The sequence below is a fragment of the Bison bison genome, unplaced genomic scaffold (genome assembly GCF_000754665.1).
Source record: "Bison bison bison isolate TAMUID 2011002044 unplaced genomic scaffold, Bison_UMD1.0 scf7180017864062, whole genome shotgun sequence".
Taxonomy (NCBI): domain Eukaryota; kingdom Metazoa; phylum Chordata; class Mammalia; order Artiodactyla; family Bovidae; genus Bison; species Bison bison.
In genome coordinates, this window is record NW_011494634.1 from 487866 (window position 1) to 505011 (window position 17146).

The 17146-nt window shown below is 37.5% G+C and overlaps 1 protein-coding gene across 1 annotated transcript; it reads left to right on the forward strand.

Moving 5' to 3' along the window:
- Positions 1–2996: 2996 nt before the first annotated feature.
- LOC104985924 (olfactory receptor 9K2-like) lies at positions 2997–3968 on the forward strand. The gene has a single exon (XM_010836315.1). It carries the CDS (start codon positions 2997–2999, stop codon positions 3966–3968), a length of 972 nt encoding a protein of 323 aa, XP_010834617.1.
- Positions 3969–17146: the final 13178 nt, after the last annotated feature.

Below are 17146 nucleotides of genomic sequence, written 5' to 3' on the forward strand. Positions count from 1 at the left end.
TCAGACATTATTTTTGGGGGCTCCAAAATCACTGCAGATGGTGACTGCAGCCATGAAATTAAAAGATGCATACTCCTTGGAAGAAAAGTTAAGACCAACCTAGATAGCATATTCAAAAGCAGAGACATTACTTTGCCAACGAAGGTTGGTCTAGTCAAGGCTATGGTTTTTCCTGTGGTCATGTATGGATGTGAGGGTTGGACTGTGAAGAAGGCTGAGTGCCGAAGAATTGATGGTTTTGAACTGTGGTGTTGGAGAAGACTCTTGAGAGTCCCTTGGACTGCAAGGAGATCCAACCAGTCCATTCTGAAGGAGATCAGCCCTGGGATTTCTTTGGAAGGAATGATGGTAAAGCTGAAACTCCAGTACTTTGGTTACCTCATGCGAAGAGTTGACTCATTGGAGAAGACTCTGATGCTGGGAGGAATTGGGGGCAAGAGGAAAAGGGGACAACAGAGGATGAGATGGCTGGATGGCATCACTGACTCGATGGACTTGGGTCTGAGTGAACTCTGGGAGTTGATTGATGGACAGAGAGGCCTGGCGTGCTGCGATTCATGGGGTCACAAAGAGTTGGACACGACTGAGCGACTGAACTGAACTGAACTGAACCTTAGTTAATTTTTTCCTGTTTAAAATTTCTAAAGTACCTTCTCTTCCTAAACTGATGGTGCTTAGTCGCTCAGTCATATCCGACTCTTTGCAACCCCATGGACTGTAGCCACTAGGCTCCTCTGTCCATGGGGATTCTCCAGGAGAGAATACCTGAGTGGGTTGCCATGCCCTCCTCCAGGGGATCTTCCCAGCCCAGGGACTGAACCCAGGTGTCCTGCATTACAGGCAGATTCTTTACCAACTGAGCCACCAGGGAAGCCTAAACGCATTAAACTTTTACTAATATTCAATTGTAATAAGGAAAATATCTGGTCTCACATCATTTTTGCTCTCTATACACTTAAGAAACCCAGATAAATTCTAAACATACTTTTTAATTTAAAAACTGATTCCAAAAAAATGAAAATTGACTTAAAATATTTAAGAAAATGACAATATTATCAAATTTGACTTATTAAATAGAGTAGTATGTCTGTGATTTTAATGTAGTCTTTTAGTGACATTGTAGTTTTAAAGGAATTTTTAAGTAGAGATCCTAATCTCATAAATATATTTACTAAAGATATAAAGATAATTTAATTGAATGCTCATTTCCTCCACTATATTTTCTGTTTGGTGTTTAAATATAAGAGAACAGAATTAGCAACCATTATCTGACTTTGAATTTGTGATTTAGAGGGCATTTGTCATAACATGAATTATAGCTATATCAAGAAATACAGGTGATCATAATTTCAAGTGAGTTTTTCTCTTTTGAAAATAGCGAGAATAATTTACTACATAGTTTAAAGTATTTATTTATCTAAAATTTGTTTCATGTAGTACAAACATTTAAATCTCTTTTCTATGTCTATGAATATCTATGAGATAATACCGGAAAGTTTTTCTTTGTCAGTGAAGATAATGAAGTCCAGAAACCTTTCCCAAAGGATATGCACAACTAGAGAAGGGACACTTTTAACTATTATTAGACCATTTGTTTGTGCCTAAGGTTACTTAAGTCCTCATAGACAATAGCCCAAGAATCTGCACTTATGTTACCATAATTGACTTTACGATTGTGTATGTGCCAAGTCACTTTAGTCATATCCAACTCTTTGTGACCCTGTGGACAGTATCCCACCAGGCTCCTCTGTCCAGAGGATTCTCCAGGCAAGAATACTAGAGTAGGTTGCCATGACCTTCTCCAGGGGATCTTCCCGACCCAGGGATTGAACCGGTGTTACTTATGTCTCCTGCATTAGCAGGCACGTTCTTTACTGCTACTCCTCTCCCAGTGGAATCCGTGACAGAGAATGAGTAAAACCTCAGTGCTGAAATATCCTGAGGAAGGTTTCACAGGCTTATAAATAACCAAGTACATCATAAACATCACTGCTGATACTCTAGCTCATGATCATGGACTCTGGACAATACAAGTTGCTGTGGGCTTTAAATAACTGTAATTACCCACTTATCTTTATCTTAAGACACATACAGTATAACAGAATTTAGGAAAGAAATTTTCCTGTCTGTAAGTCAGTGAAGTTTACTTGCATTGTTTAAATAGTGAGATCTCTTAAATTGATGGAGCCTTGGTAGAAAGTCATTCATTGCAGTGTAAAGATTGGAATATTTGCTACCTTCTCTCTGCTTCAAAAAGAGGGCTAAATTATTATGATTTTTAATTGATTATTAATGGAAAAGAAGTATTTATAATGTTACAATAAATATGTGTGTATTTGGGATAATGGTTTTGACCTGAGAAAAGAATAATATTTCAAAATAGCTTTGGAGAACTTTATCTTCTAAGTGTCATTTTTTGTGTGTTATTAATTTTAACATACAAATAATAACTATTTTTATTCTGTTTTCAAAGATGGCTACAATAAGGGAAACTACATATATTGAGCTAAAACAAAAAATATTTTTTATATATTTACTACTGTCATGTAATGAGTCAAAACACTGACATAGCTATCATAATGGCTATAAATACTATCTTAAAAATTAGATTCATTACTCCTGTTTTAGATAATATGAAATACTGCTATTTTAAATGAAGAAAATCTCTTACCTATAAATATACTAAAGAGTAGAAATTTAAAATGTGAGTAATTTTAGGCAATAAAATATGCTAATTTCTTGCAGAAGTCCATGCCACATATAATTTAATAAAATAACCAAAGAGAATCTTTCATTGCTTAATAGAATGACAGTTTAAGAAGCCTAATGACATCTACTTCAAATTCTTGCATGTTCCTGACATTAAAATTTATTTGTATGCAATGTCTCATTAAAATGTAAATAATTTAATTCTACATCTAGAGAGTATTAATAGCACTACAATCAAAGCCACAATTTCATTTATTTTGCTTTGTGCCTTTCAGTAGATTTCTGCCATGGGCCACAGGGAAACAAGCAACCACTCAGAAGTGACTGACTTCATTCTTGTCAGCTTCAGGGTCCACCCAGAGTTCCACATTCTCCTCTTCCTGCTTTTTCTGCTTGTCTATGCCATGATCCTTCTAGGGAACGTTGGCATGATGATTATTATTATGACTGATCCCCAGCTGAACACACCAATGTATTTCTTCCTAGGTAACCTGTCCTTCATTGATCTCTTCTATTCATCTGTTATTGCACCCAAGGCTATGATCAACTTCTGGTCTGAGAGCAAGTCCATCTCCTATGCAGGCTGTGTGACCCAGCTCTTTCTCTTTGCCCTCTTCATTGTGACTGAGGGATTTCTCCTGGCAGTCATGGCTTATGACCGCTTCATTGCCATTTGCAACCCACTCCTCTACTCCATTCAGATGTCAACACGTCTCTGTGTTCAGTTGGTAGCTGCTTCCTACTTCTGTGGCTGTATCAGCTCAGTTATTGAGACCAGCATGACATTTACTTTACCCTTTTGTGCTTCTCAGGCCATCGACCACTTTTACTGTGATTACCGTCCACTTCAGAGGATTTCTTGTTCTGATCTCTACATTCCTAATATTGTATCCTTTTTCCTATGCAGCATTATCATTTTGCCTACCATAATTGTCATTACTGTGTCTTATATATATATTGTATCCACAGTTCTAAAAATACGCTCCACTGAGGGGCGAAAGAAAGTCTTCTCCACTTGCAGCTCTCACCTGGGAGTCGTGAGTGTACTGTATGGTGCCATCATCTTTATGTATTTCATCCCTGACAGATTTCCTGAGCTGAGTAAAGTGGCCTCCTTGTGTTACACCCTGGTCACTCCCATGTTGAATCCTTTGATTTACTCTCTGAGAAACAAAGATGTAAAAGAAGCTCTGAGGAAGATCCTAGGGAATAAACTATTTTTATTTAATTCTATATTAACTGAAAATAGAATTAAGTAAATGTAATATAACTGAAAGCACTAAGTTTTATAACAACCTGGGGAAGGACTGATTTTAAAAAAATGTACCCATTAATCTTAGAGACTATTTGAATCCTATATACTTACTGCTAAAGAATACATTTGTACTATGTTCTGTCTGGCTGTTGATTTTGGAATGAAATGACTTTCTCTGTACTTCATTTCATGTTCATCTTCATTTTGGATAATGATCATGATTGCCTTGTAGTTTGTTTTTAGGAAGTACATATTCCAATTTTACTCCAAACTCTGAGATTGTTGTTTGGGATGTATTGTTTATCTTGAGTCAGTCACATATGTTATGTGGTTATATGTTTACTTGGTAGAGGTAATACAATCTGATGTATTAAGCAAGACAGAACAAAATATTAGATTTACTGAAGAAATCTTTGTGAATGTCTAGTGAGAGAATCAGATAGTCTGTAGTACATAGAGTCTGAAGTGTGAAATGTAAGTAGCACCTAATGCAGAAGGGAATGGCAACCCACTCCAGTATTCTTGCCTGGCAGGCTACAGTCCATAGGGTCACAAAGAGTCGGACATGACTGAGTGATTAAGTGTTTCCAAATGGCTAAATGAATGGCACATTTATTTCATGGTTTCTCTGAGTTAAATCATTATTATTTCTCCCTTCATTTGAATATCTACTAAGCTGATAAATTATTTTTGAAAATTCTCCTTTTTCACAAGAAAACTAATAAAAATAAACTAGTACAGATAATTCACATTTTGCTATATATGCCTTAGTGAGAATTCATTCATCAAATTAATATTTATTGAATTTTGATGTACTCTTTGCTTATAAAAATTCATAGGTGTAAATAATTTCTGTACTTGAGATCACACTAATTGATAGAAAATATCTAAGCAATAGTCATATGGTAAACCCAGTGAATAAAGGCATATGTAGAAATTACAAAGAGAGAGCAGCTTATACAGATGATGATATAAATTACTTTTTTCTACAGGCAGCAGAGAGCACTGGGGATTTTTTTTTTTAAAAGATATTGTGTTCTAAAAAAAAATAAAGATATTTTGTTCTAATAGGCATTTTATAAAAATCACATTGGTAACTTGCAGTAGATAAATATTCATGGAAGAAGATAATCACAGAAAATGTGTGATTGTTCAAGTAAGAGGTTATGGTGGCTTTAAGGATAATAGTCTTACACAAGATGGTGAAAAGAGGGAATACCTTTAAAATTATTGGTAAACTAAACTGAACACTGATTAATGGATGATAAAATAAGAAATAGTTGGAAGTGAATAATGACTTCTAATGTTTGAGGATCTCTGAGGAAACGCTGCCTCACAAACTGAGGAGGAAAATATGAGTAATAATAGTTAATCATTAAGAGTTAAGAAAATAATGTCAGATCAGACTGAGTTTTCTAATTCTGGTTTTGCTTATGTGCTCCATACTCAACTGTCTTTACTTTGCAGAAACTCCTATTTCTCAGTTTAATATAATGATGACACTAATGTCTAAAAGGCAAAGACTCTGTGCTTCAGATTTAGCTGAAGTGGAACTGAAAAGAATTAGGACTTTCTTTCTTTGAAGGCTTGTTCCATTATAGGACTCAGAATGTTGCATGAAAAATTCTATATTTTACATGCAAAAGAGTGCTAGTAAAATATGCCTAAATAGATTGAAGAGCATATTTATCTAAAACATTCTTACGTCTTTAATCTCATCTTATGACATCCCATTACATTTATAGTTATAGCTGATTGTAGAGTCATAACTAGTAAATTTTATTAAATTAAGTTTTAGAGTTCATGGTATTGAATCCTCACTCAGTTGCTGCTACACTAACAGCAATTATATTTAAAAATTTAGCCTCCTTTTATTATTCTGTTTTTATATAAGAAATATCTAAATAAATTGTTAATTAATAATGATAATGTTTTATTATAATATATAATAAATATATAATAAATACACATAAATACATTTTCTGTTTTCTTGAGTATCTTTCTATTTTTCAGGTGAAAATTAAACCTTTTTTAAAAAAAGATACTTCTGAATCATTGCTCAAAAATGCAAGTTCTCAGATCTAAAAAAGATCTGCTCATTATTTTTTTAAAAACACGTTATTGAGGAAGAATTTGTGTGAAATAAACAGTATGTATTTAAAGTGAACAACTCTATGAGTTTTGGTGTCAATAAAAACACCACATCTTCAAGATATAGAACATTTCCTTCATTTCCAAAAGGTTGATTATGCCTCTTTTCAGGCCATGCTTCCCTCCAAACCCATTTCTAGATAACCAGTGCTTTGGCTGGTTTATAATAGAGTCATACAGTATGTGCTCTTTTCTCTCAGGCTTCTTCATACTCTTCTTCAATTTACTCTGAGTAAATTGATTTTGAGATTTATTTTGTCATGTATAATATTCCAGTTTCCATTACACATGTATACCAATTTTTATGCACTCTTAAATATGGGCAATTGATGTTTGTTAAGCTTTTAGATATTGTGTATACAGCTGTTATAAGTGTTCATATGTGTTTGCCTAGTTTGTTTCCTTTATCTTTGCTGAATTTTGAGACTTGTGATTCTTAGATCTCATAATAAATATATATTTGACTTGAAGAGACTACCAGGGAAATATATAGAAATAAATAAAGAACAAACCCAACAAAATCTACTAAATCTCAGGAAGAATAGTGAGAATCTATGACATTTGAGCCAGGACCCACTCCCTCCCTGCCCTCTCTCATCCCAGCAGAGCTGAAAGTGCACTCAGGCAAGTACAGGCAGGAACATAGAGATCCCTCTGCTCCTGGATCCCAGTCAAAGGTTGCCATCTAAAAAAGATGGTACAATCAATCCCCTTGATTGTAGTTGCTGCTAACATTACTTGTCCCCTCAAGCTCCACGTTGAAGAAAGTCTAATCAAGGCAAGAGTACCTAAAATGTCTGGTGATCTCTACCCAACCCCCATTCATGGATAAAATCTCTACCCTAAGCATGCCAGGCCAGGAGTACTGGGCCCCAATTCCAGCTGCTCCAGTTCTCTCAAAGGATAGAAATTTTATGCTCAGAATACCATAGGCTAGTGGTCTCCCTCGGAAAACTTCTCCTAAAGCAGGAGTGTCATTCTGAGCTAACTGGGCCACTATTCCTGCTCCAGTGCAGGTTTTACCTAGAACAAAATGTGTACCGTGATAACAGAGGGCTCCATAGCTCTCTGCATGTGAACTGACTCTATCTGGAAAAATGTGTATGAAATTCAAGCTTAAGTGAACTCCAAAACTTAATAAATATTTGGTGATAAGCAATTAAAAGGAGACTGGTGGTTCTATAAGAGCAAAAAGCTAACTGTAGACCAACTAAATGTTTATCAGAAAGAATCAAGGAAGAAAGCAGCTAAAAAAGGTCCTTCTAAAAGTGAAAGAAAGTGAAAGTGAAGTTGCTTGGTCGTGTCTGACTCTTTGCGACCCCGTGGACTGTAGCCCACCAGGCTCCTCCATCCATGGGATTCTCCAGGCAAGAATACTGGAGTGAGTTGCCATTTTCTTCTCCAGGGGATCTTCCTGACCCAGAGATTGAACCCAGGTCTCCTGCATTGCAGGCAGAGGCTTTAACCTCTAAGCCACCAGGGAGCCTTAAAAAAGGTCCTTCTATGGTTGGGTTAGCCTCAAGTTGTGGCCATGCCTCAGCCAATTAGGGCAGTACCCTGCTACCTGCCCCACTTACACAGAATTAGTGGCCCCACCACAGATAGTTATCTCACAGAGTTCACACAAGGGATGCCCCTTGGCTCTGGTGACCTAGAGGCATGGCACTTCCAGACCTCACACATCATCTACACAAGGCCATGCCTTCAAGACTGGGAGAGATAGCTGTTTCATCTGATGTATAGAAACAAACACAGAGAGTCAAGCAAAGCAAGGAGATAGAAGAGTATGTTTCAAATTATTGAACAGATAAAACCTCATTAAAAAGACTTTACAAAACAGAGATAAGTAATCTAGTTGATACAGAGATCAAAGTAATACTCATAGAGATACTGACAGACTTCAAGAGAAAGAAAGGATGAACACAGTGAGAACTTCAACAAGAGATGAAAAGCATAAGAAAGTACCAAACAGTCTTAACATTCAAAAAACTAAGATCATGGCATCTGTCCCATCACTTCATGGCAAATAGAAGGGGCGAAAGTGGAAATAGTGACAAATTTTCTTTTCTTGGGCTTCAGACTCACTGAGGATAGAGACTGCAGCCATGAAATTAAAAGATGCTTGGTCCTTTTAAAAGAAGGAAAGCTATGACCAACCTAGACAACATATTAAAAAGCAGAGACATCACTTTGCTGACAAAGTGTATAGTATAGTCAGTATAGTCAAAGCTATATTTTTTCCTAAAGTCATACACTGACGTGGGAGTTGGATCATAAAAAAAAGGCTGAACACTGAAGAATTGATGCTTTCAAATTATGGTGCTGGAGAAGACTCTTGAGAGTCCCTTGAACCGCAAAAAGAGCAAAGCAGTCAATCCTAAAGGAAATCAACCCTGAATATTCATTGGAAGAACTGTTGCTGAAGCTCCAATACTTTGGCCACCTGATGTGAAGGCCAACTCATTGACAAAGACTGATGCTGGGAAAGATTGAAGGCAAAAGGAGAAGGGCAGCAGAGGATGAGATGGTTAGATAGCATCACCAACTCAATGAACATGAAATTGAGCACACTCTGATAAATGGTGGAGGACAAGCAGACTGTTGTGCTACAGTCCATGGGGTCCAAAGAGTCAAACATGACTTAGCAACTGAACATCAAAAACAACAACCAAATAGTAGTCACAGAACTGAAGAATACAATAGCTAAACTGGAAAACAAAGCAGTGACACACTAGATAATTGGAGAATCAGATCAGTAGCCTGTGTTGATGAAAATTCAATTAACCAGTTAAGGAGAAAAAGGACTTTTATTCAAACCCATTATAATCTGAGAGACAGACTCTCAGGGAGCTTTGATAACTATTCCACTTGGTAGAAGTTGAAAACATAGTCAGGTACATCAAATACTGATATTTACATAAAGTTCACCAAAGATACATAGTCCAGATAATCACGTACAAGGCAGAGAGCAAGTCACTGTGACCCCTACACAATTGGGAAGGAACACTAACCTTTTAAGAAGTTACATTGCTTGCTTCAGGAGAAAAGAAGAGGATGATCTTTATGGCAAAGTAGTCATTTCCATCTTTGAGGCCCTCTGGTTAGTGTATAAGGCAGATCCTCACTGCACATTAGGGAGAGAGGTAGGAGGCCAAATAGACACAGAGAGAGAGTTTTATGTTTAATTTTTCTTGTCCTGCCTTTAAGTATAAATTTTATTTTATCACCTGGAATAAAAGACAGAAATATATCATCCAAAGGAACAGCAAAATACAAAAAGGCAAACAAGAACTTTAAAAAAGAAATTAAAAAAATGAAGAGGACCTATGGAGCAACTTCAAGCAGAATAATCTACACATTCTAAAGATCTTAGATGGAAAACAATGAAAGACTAATAGAATTATTTGAAGAAATAATGACTGAAAATTTCCATTAACTGGAGGCAGAAACAGATATCCAGGTGCAGGAAGCACAGAGTTCCAAGTCAGATAAATGCAAGTCAGATAAAAATACACCAAACACATTATATTTAAAATGTCAAAAGCTTAATATAAATAGGGAATCTTAAAAGTGGCAAGATGAAAGCATCTTGTTATATACTAGTGATAGTGATAGTGTTAGTAATTCAGTCGTGTCTGACTGTTTGCAAACCCATGGACTGTAGCCTGCCAGGCTCCTCTATCCATGAAATTCCCCAGGCAAGAATACTGGAGTGGATTACCATTTCCTCCTCCAAGGGACCTTCTCAAACCAGGGATCTAACCTGTGTGTCTTGCATCTCCTGCACTTGCAGGCAGGTTGTTTACCACTAGTCCCAAAGATGCTTGCTCCTTGGAAGAAAAGCAATGACAAACATAGACAGCATATTAGAAAGCAGAGACATTACTTTGCCTACAAAGGTCCATATAGTCAAAGCTGTGGTTTTTCCAGTAGTGATGTGTGGATGTGAGAGCTGGACCATAAAAAAAGCTAAGCACCAAAGAACTGATGTCTTCAAATTATAGTGCTGGAAAAGACTCTTGAGAGTCCCTGGGACACCAAGGAGATCAAGCTGTCAATCCTAAAGGACATCAACCCTGAATATTCATTGGAAGGACTAATGCTAAAGCTGAAGCTCCAATACTTTGGCCACCTGACACAAAGAGCCAACTCATTGGGAAAGACTGATGCTGGGAAAGATTGAGGGCAGAAGGGGATGACAGAGGATGAGATGGTTGGATGGCATCAATGAACATGAGTTTGAGCAAACTCCAGGAGATGGTGAAGGACAGGGAAGCCTGGTGTGCTGTAGTCCATGGGGTCACAAGGAGTTGGACATGACTGAACGACTGAACAACTACTTGGAAAGCCCTGATCAATATGCACACAACAGTTCTAAAAATTTTTCAGTAAAATTCTGAGAAGGTATCTCAAGAATAGACAAATTGAGATGTAATATAATTGGCAACATTTTATTGGAATATAAGTCCATTTTATGTTCATCCTTTCTTGAAAAAGGGAGTGAGCTCTTACAGGACTTATTTTTGATGAGGGAAAGAACCAAAAGAGGGGAGGAAAAACAGGTATGACAATGCCAGGGACAGTTTTATCTCAGAAAGCAAGGAAGTCTGGGGCTTTGCATGTTTCTAGTTATTTCTAGCCAACTTCCCCTCCTTACTACCATATGATGGGGATGGAAACCAGGTAACTAAGAAATACTTTGTTGTATTAACCGTTTTTCTGGAAGTTCCATTCTATCACTTTGCCTTATATTTAGTCAAAGTTGATAACAGCCATCAAATGGCACCAAACTGCAGCTGCATCAAGAGTTTGCTTCAGGAGCCAGAACCCTCCAGGTATCCTGAGCAGTTCTGCACACCCTTGCCTGAATCATATTATTGACTTCACAGTAATGGGGCACTTACTTTTAGTGAAAAATATTTTGGAATTCCATGTTATCATGTTAAAGTAGAATCTTAAAGCATTAGGAAATTGATCAGTATATAAAAAGAACATAAAACATTATAACAAAATTATATTATATTATAACAAAATTATTATATTCCAGAAATGCAAAGTTCATTTCATTTAAGAAAATCAACTAAAGTAGCTCAACACACTCATAGAAAACAAGAAGGAAATCATAATATCAATTCAATAGAGGCATAAAAAGCACTTGGCTTCCCAAGTGGCTCAGTGGTAAATAATCTGCCTGCTAATGCAGGAGACAGGAGACACAGGTTTGATTCCTGGGTTGGGAAGATCCCCTGAAGGAGGAAATGGTAACCCATTCCAGTATTCCTGCCTGGAAAATCCCATGGGCAGAGGAGCCTAGAAGGCTACAGTCCATATGGCCGCACAGTGTCAGACATGTCTTAGCAACTGAGCACACACAATATAGAGGAGGCAAAATTTTACTTCTGCATTTTAGTGGCTAGCTGATCCTGATAATTAAATTGACATGAGACAGATTAATAGAAGAAAAGCATACAAATTTATTTGATATGTCTAATGTGACACAGGAGCACTTAAAAGGCATGAAGACCCAAAGAAATACAAAACCTATGCAGATGACACCACCCTTATGGCAGAAAGTGAAGAGGAACTAAAAAGCCTCTTGATGAAAGTGAAACTGGAGAGTGAAAAAGTTGGCTTAAAGTTCAACATTCAGAAAACGAAGATCATGGCATCCGGTCCCATCACTTCATGGGAAATAGATGGGAACACAGTGGAAACAGTGTCAGACTTTATTTTGTGGGGCTCCCAAATCACTGCAGATGGTGACTGCAGCCATGAAATTAAAAGACACTTACTCCTTGGAAGAAAAGTTATGACCAACCTAGATAGCATATTCAAAAGCAGAGACATTACTTTGCCAACAAAGGTTCGTCTAGTCAAGACTACGGTTTTTCCTATGGTCATCCATAGATGTGAGAGTTGGACTGTGAAGAAGGCTGAGCACCGAAGAATTGATGCTTTTGAACTGTGGTGTTGGTGAAGACTCTTGAGAGTCCCTTGGACTGCAAGGAGATCCAACCAGTCCATTCTGAAGGAGATCAGCCCTGGGATTTCTTTGGAAGGAATGATGGGAAAGCTGAAACTCCAGTACTTTGGCCACCTCATGCAAAGAGTTGACTCATTGGAAAAGACTCTGATGCTGGGAGGGATTGGGGGCAGGAGGAGAAGGGGATGACAGAGGATGAGATGGCTGGATGGCATCACTGACTTGATGGATGTGAGTCTGAGTGAACTCCGGGAGTTGGTGATGGACAGGGAGGCCTGGAGTGCTGCGATTCATGGGGTGGCAAAGAGTCGGACACGACTGAGTGACTGAACTGAACTGAAATGTTTTGTTGGAGAAGGAAACGGCAACCCACTCCGGTATTCATGCCTGGAGAATCCTATGGACAGAGGAACCTGATAGTCTATGTTTATAGTCCATAGGGTTGCAAAGAGTCAGACACAGGTGAAGTAATTTAGCAAGCACATATGAAAATACTTTGTATTCAGTTTAGCAAAATGAGTCACTTGTGGAAAAGTAACTAACCTATCGGAGAAGGCACTGGTACCCCACTCCAATACTCTTGCCTGGAAAATCCCATGGACAGAGGAGCCTGGTGGGCTGCCCTCTATGGGGTCGCACAGAGTGGGACATGACTGAAGCGACTTAGCAGCAACAGCAGGAGCAACTAACCTATGTGGGGAAGATAAAGGAAGTTAAGAGTTATTGTAATAAAGTCTCAGTCTCAATTTTCCATCTTTGATGATAAGAATGTCACCAGGGTTTTTTCTTCTGTTTCCAGGAGGAAAAAGAGGAGACCCAGAGGCCTTCTTGCCACTGCTCATTTTGTTAAAGTACCTTTCAGTTCAGTTCAGTTCAGTCACTCAGTTATGCCCGACTCTTTTCGACCCCATGAATTGCAACATTCCAGGCCTCCCTGTCCATCACCAACTCCCAGAGTTCATAGGTCAAAATAATCCTTATGATAACATGGCATGTTTCAGGGAAATGTGAAGTAAGTGCACAATGTGATATCATGACCCATGATTTTGTTAAAAAAAAATATTTAAGTATGATTCCTACCAGCTCTTAACAAAGATGGGAATCGATCTGGCATTTTCTATGCTGATGATGGGAATATAATTTGACAAAACTTGTTTGGAGATGACTATCTTCTAAAGTTGAGAGATATCCTATGATTCAGTGTATTCAGTCATATCTATAAATATCAACGGCTTACCATATTTTTAACAAAATATTTCTTCTTGCATTCTGATTTTAATTTATGGTAATCAAGCTTCCTGATATGCATATGTTTGAATCTCCATTGATGAGTTTTAAAACATCACATCTATAAAAAGCTATATAAAATTATTTAAATGAAAGTTTTAATAATATATACCAAATAAAAAATTTAAATCAATTGTCATATTGCTATTAAATAAAGTAATATTCAGGCTTATGCCATTATAAATATGACAAAGAAATGCATTAATTTTTATAAAATATGTACCTAAATGAAATATCTTATGAAATAAAGCAAAAGTTATTGCAATGGAGAAAATGGCCAAAAAATCTCAAGCAATACTTTAAAACATACAGTTTATGATAAATCAAGAAAGCAAATGCTAATAAGCTGTGAGTGAAATTATTAATACATTTTAGTTAACAAATACCTTTATAATGTGAAAACCTATAGAGGACAAAACTTTCCCCAAGCCACTGCCACATAATCTTTACCTCTAAGGGCTTTGGAGTCAGAAAGTTCTGTGTCCAGCCCTAGCCTTTGTTGTTACTGACAGTGTGAAACTGAGCATATTATTTAATTCTTCTAATATATAATTTTTACTGCTATAAACTCTAATATATAATTTTTACTCCCATGAATTTATTCATATAAATTATAAATTTTTGTTAAAACTTTGTATGTATAACCATGCCATTAAATATTTTTGAAATGTTTGTTTCAAATATTCCTTCTTTACCTGTTTCAATACCTGCTTTACCTGGTTTAATTTCTGCTATATAGCAAAGTGAATCATCCATACGTATACTTATAATCCCCATTTGTGCATTTGCTTTCCATTAAGGTCACCACATAGCATTGAATAGAGTTCCCTGTGCTATATACTAATTCTCATTAGTTATCTCTTTTATACACTGTAGTGTATATATGTCAATCCACATCTCCCAGTTCATCCCACCTCCTCTTCCCTCCTTGGTTTCTTTGCATTTGTTCTCTATGCCTGTGTTTCTATTTCTACTTTTCAAATAGGTTCATCTACACCATTTTTCTAGGTTCTGAAAATATGCTTTAATATATGATACTTGTTTTTCTCTTCCTGACTTAACCTCACTCCGTATGACAGTCTCTAGGTCCATCAACATCTCTGAAAATGGCACCATTTTGTTCCTTCATGGCAGAGTAATTTTCCACTGGATATGGGTGTCACATCTTCTTTATCCATTTGTCTGTCAGTGGACATTTAGGTTTTTTCCATGTCCTGGCTATTGTAAATAGTCCTGCAATAAATGCTGTAGTACATGTATCCTTTGAAATTATGGTTTTCTCTGGGTATGTGCCAAGGAGTGGGATTGCTGGCTCATTTGGTAGTTCTGTTTGTGGTTTTTTAAGGAACCTCCATACTATTCTCCATAGTGGCTGTATCAATTTACATTCTCAGCAACAGTGTAAGTGGCTTTCCTTTCCCCACATTCTCTCCAGAATTTATTGCTTTTTGATGTTTAGATGATGGCCATTCTGACCAATGTGAGTTGACACCTCATTGTAGTTTTGATTTTCATTTCTCTAATAATGATATTGAGCATCTTTTCATGTGTTTGTTATCTATCTGCGTGTCTTTTTTTGGAGAAATATCTATTTAAGTTTTCTGCCCATTTATTGATTGGGTTGTTTGTTTTTATGATATCGAATTACATGAGCTGTTTGTATATTTTGGAGATTAGTCCCTTGTCAGTTGCTTCATTCTGAGGGTGGTCTTTTCATCTTGTTTATGGTTTTCATTGCTGTGCAAAATCTTTTAAGTTTAATTAGGTCCCATTTATTTATTTTTGTTTGTATTTTCATTAGGAGGTGGCTCAAAAAAGATCTTGCTGTGATTTATGTTAAAGAATGTTCTGCCAATGTTTCCCTCTAAGAATGTTATAGCGTCTGGACTTACATTTCGGTCTTTAATCCATATGAGTTTATTTTTGTGTATGGTATCAGGAAGTTTTCTAGTTTCATTCTTTTCACATGTAGCTGTCTAGGTTTCTCAGTACCACTATCAAAGATAAGGTGCCCATAGGTGCATGAGTTTATCTCTGAGCTTTCTATCTTGTTCCACTGATCTATATTTCTGTTTTCATGCCAGCGCCATACTGTCTTCATTATTGTAGCTTTGTGGTATAGTCTGAAGTTAGGAAGGTTGATTCCTTAGCTCTGTTTTTATTTCTCAAGGTTGCTTTAGTTATTCAAGATCTTTGGTGGAAATGTAAATTGATACAGCCACTGTGGAGAACAATATGGATATTCCTTAAGAAACTAGAAATAAAACTACCATATGACCCAAAAATCCCACTATTGTGCACATACTCTGAGAAAACCATAATTGAAAGGGAACATGTACCCCAAAGTTCATTGCAACACTATTCACAGTAGCCAGCACATGGAAGTAATCTATATGTCTATCCACAGATAAATGGACAAGGAAGCTGTGGTACATATATCCAATGGAATATTGCTCAGCCACAAAAAAGAGATGAAATTTGGTCATTTGTAGTCATGTGCATAGGAGAAGGCAATGGCACCCCACTCCAGTACTCTTGCCTGGAAAATCCCATGGACAAAGGAGCCTGGTAGGCTGCAGTCCATGGGGACACTGGGAGTCGGACTGAGCTGAGCAACTTCACTTTCACTTTTTTTTTTTTTTTATGTATTTTTCTTCAGCTGGCACACACATACATATATATTGCCACTTTCACTTTTTACTTTCATGCATTGGAGAAGAAAATGGCAACCCACTCCAGTATTCTTGCTTGGAGAATCCCAGGGATGGGGGAGCCTGGTGGGCTGCCATCTATGGGGTTGCACAGAGTTGGAAACGACTGAAGCAACTTAGCAGCAGCAGCAGCATTAGTCATGTGGATGAACCTAGAGACTGTCATACACAATGAAGTAAGTCAGAAAGAAAAAAAAATATTATATATTAAATCATATGTATGGAATCTAGACAAACGGTGCTGATTAATCTATTTGTGGGGCAGGAATAAAGATGCAAATGTAGACAGAGTATAAGAAGGAGAATGCGGGGTGAATTGAGAGAGTAGCATTAACATATATACACTACCATGTGCAAAATAACTAGTGAAAACATGCTATATAACACAGGGAGTTCAACTCAGTGCTCTGTGATGACCTAAATGGTTGAATGGGAGGGAGAGGGATATAGGCTCAAGAGGGAGGTGATATATGTATCAGTTCAGTTCAGTCACTCAGTCGTGACCGACCCTTTGCCACCCCATGAATCGCAGCACGCCAGGCCTCCCTGTCCATCACCAACTCCCGGAATTCACTCAGACTCACGTCCATTGAGTCAGTGATGCCATCCAGCCATCTCATCCTCTGTCATCCCCTTCTCCTCCTGCCCCCAATCCTTCCCAGCATCGGAGTCTTTTCCAATGAGTCAACTCTTTGCATGAGGTAACCAAAGTACTGGAGTTTCAGCTTTAGCATCATTCCCTCCAAAGAAATCCCAGGGCTGATCTCCTTCAGAATGGACTGGTTGGATCTCCTTGCAGTCCAAGGGAGTCTCAAGAGTCTTCTCCAGCACCATAGTTCAAAAGCATCAATTCTTCGGTGCTCAGCCTTCTTCACAGTCCAACTCTTACATCCATACATGACCACAGGAAAAACCATAGCCTAGAAGGACCTTTGTTGGCAAAGTAATGTCTCTGCTTTTGAATATGCTATCTAGGTTGGTCATAACTTTTCTTCCAAGGAGTAAGTGTCTTTTAATTTCATGGCTGCAGTCACCATCTGCAGTGATTTG

Excerpts from the sequence above, each read along its gene's own strand:
- LOC104985924 (XM_010836315.1), top strand. The coding sequence starts at position 2,997 with ATGGGCCACAGGGAAACAAGCAACCACTCAGAAGTGACTGACTTCATT.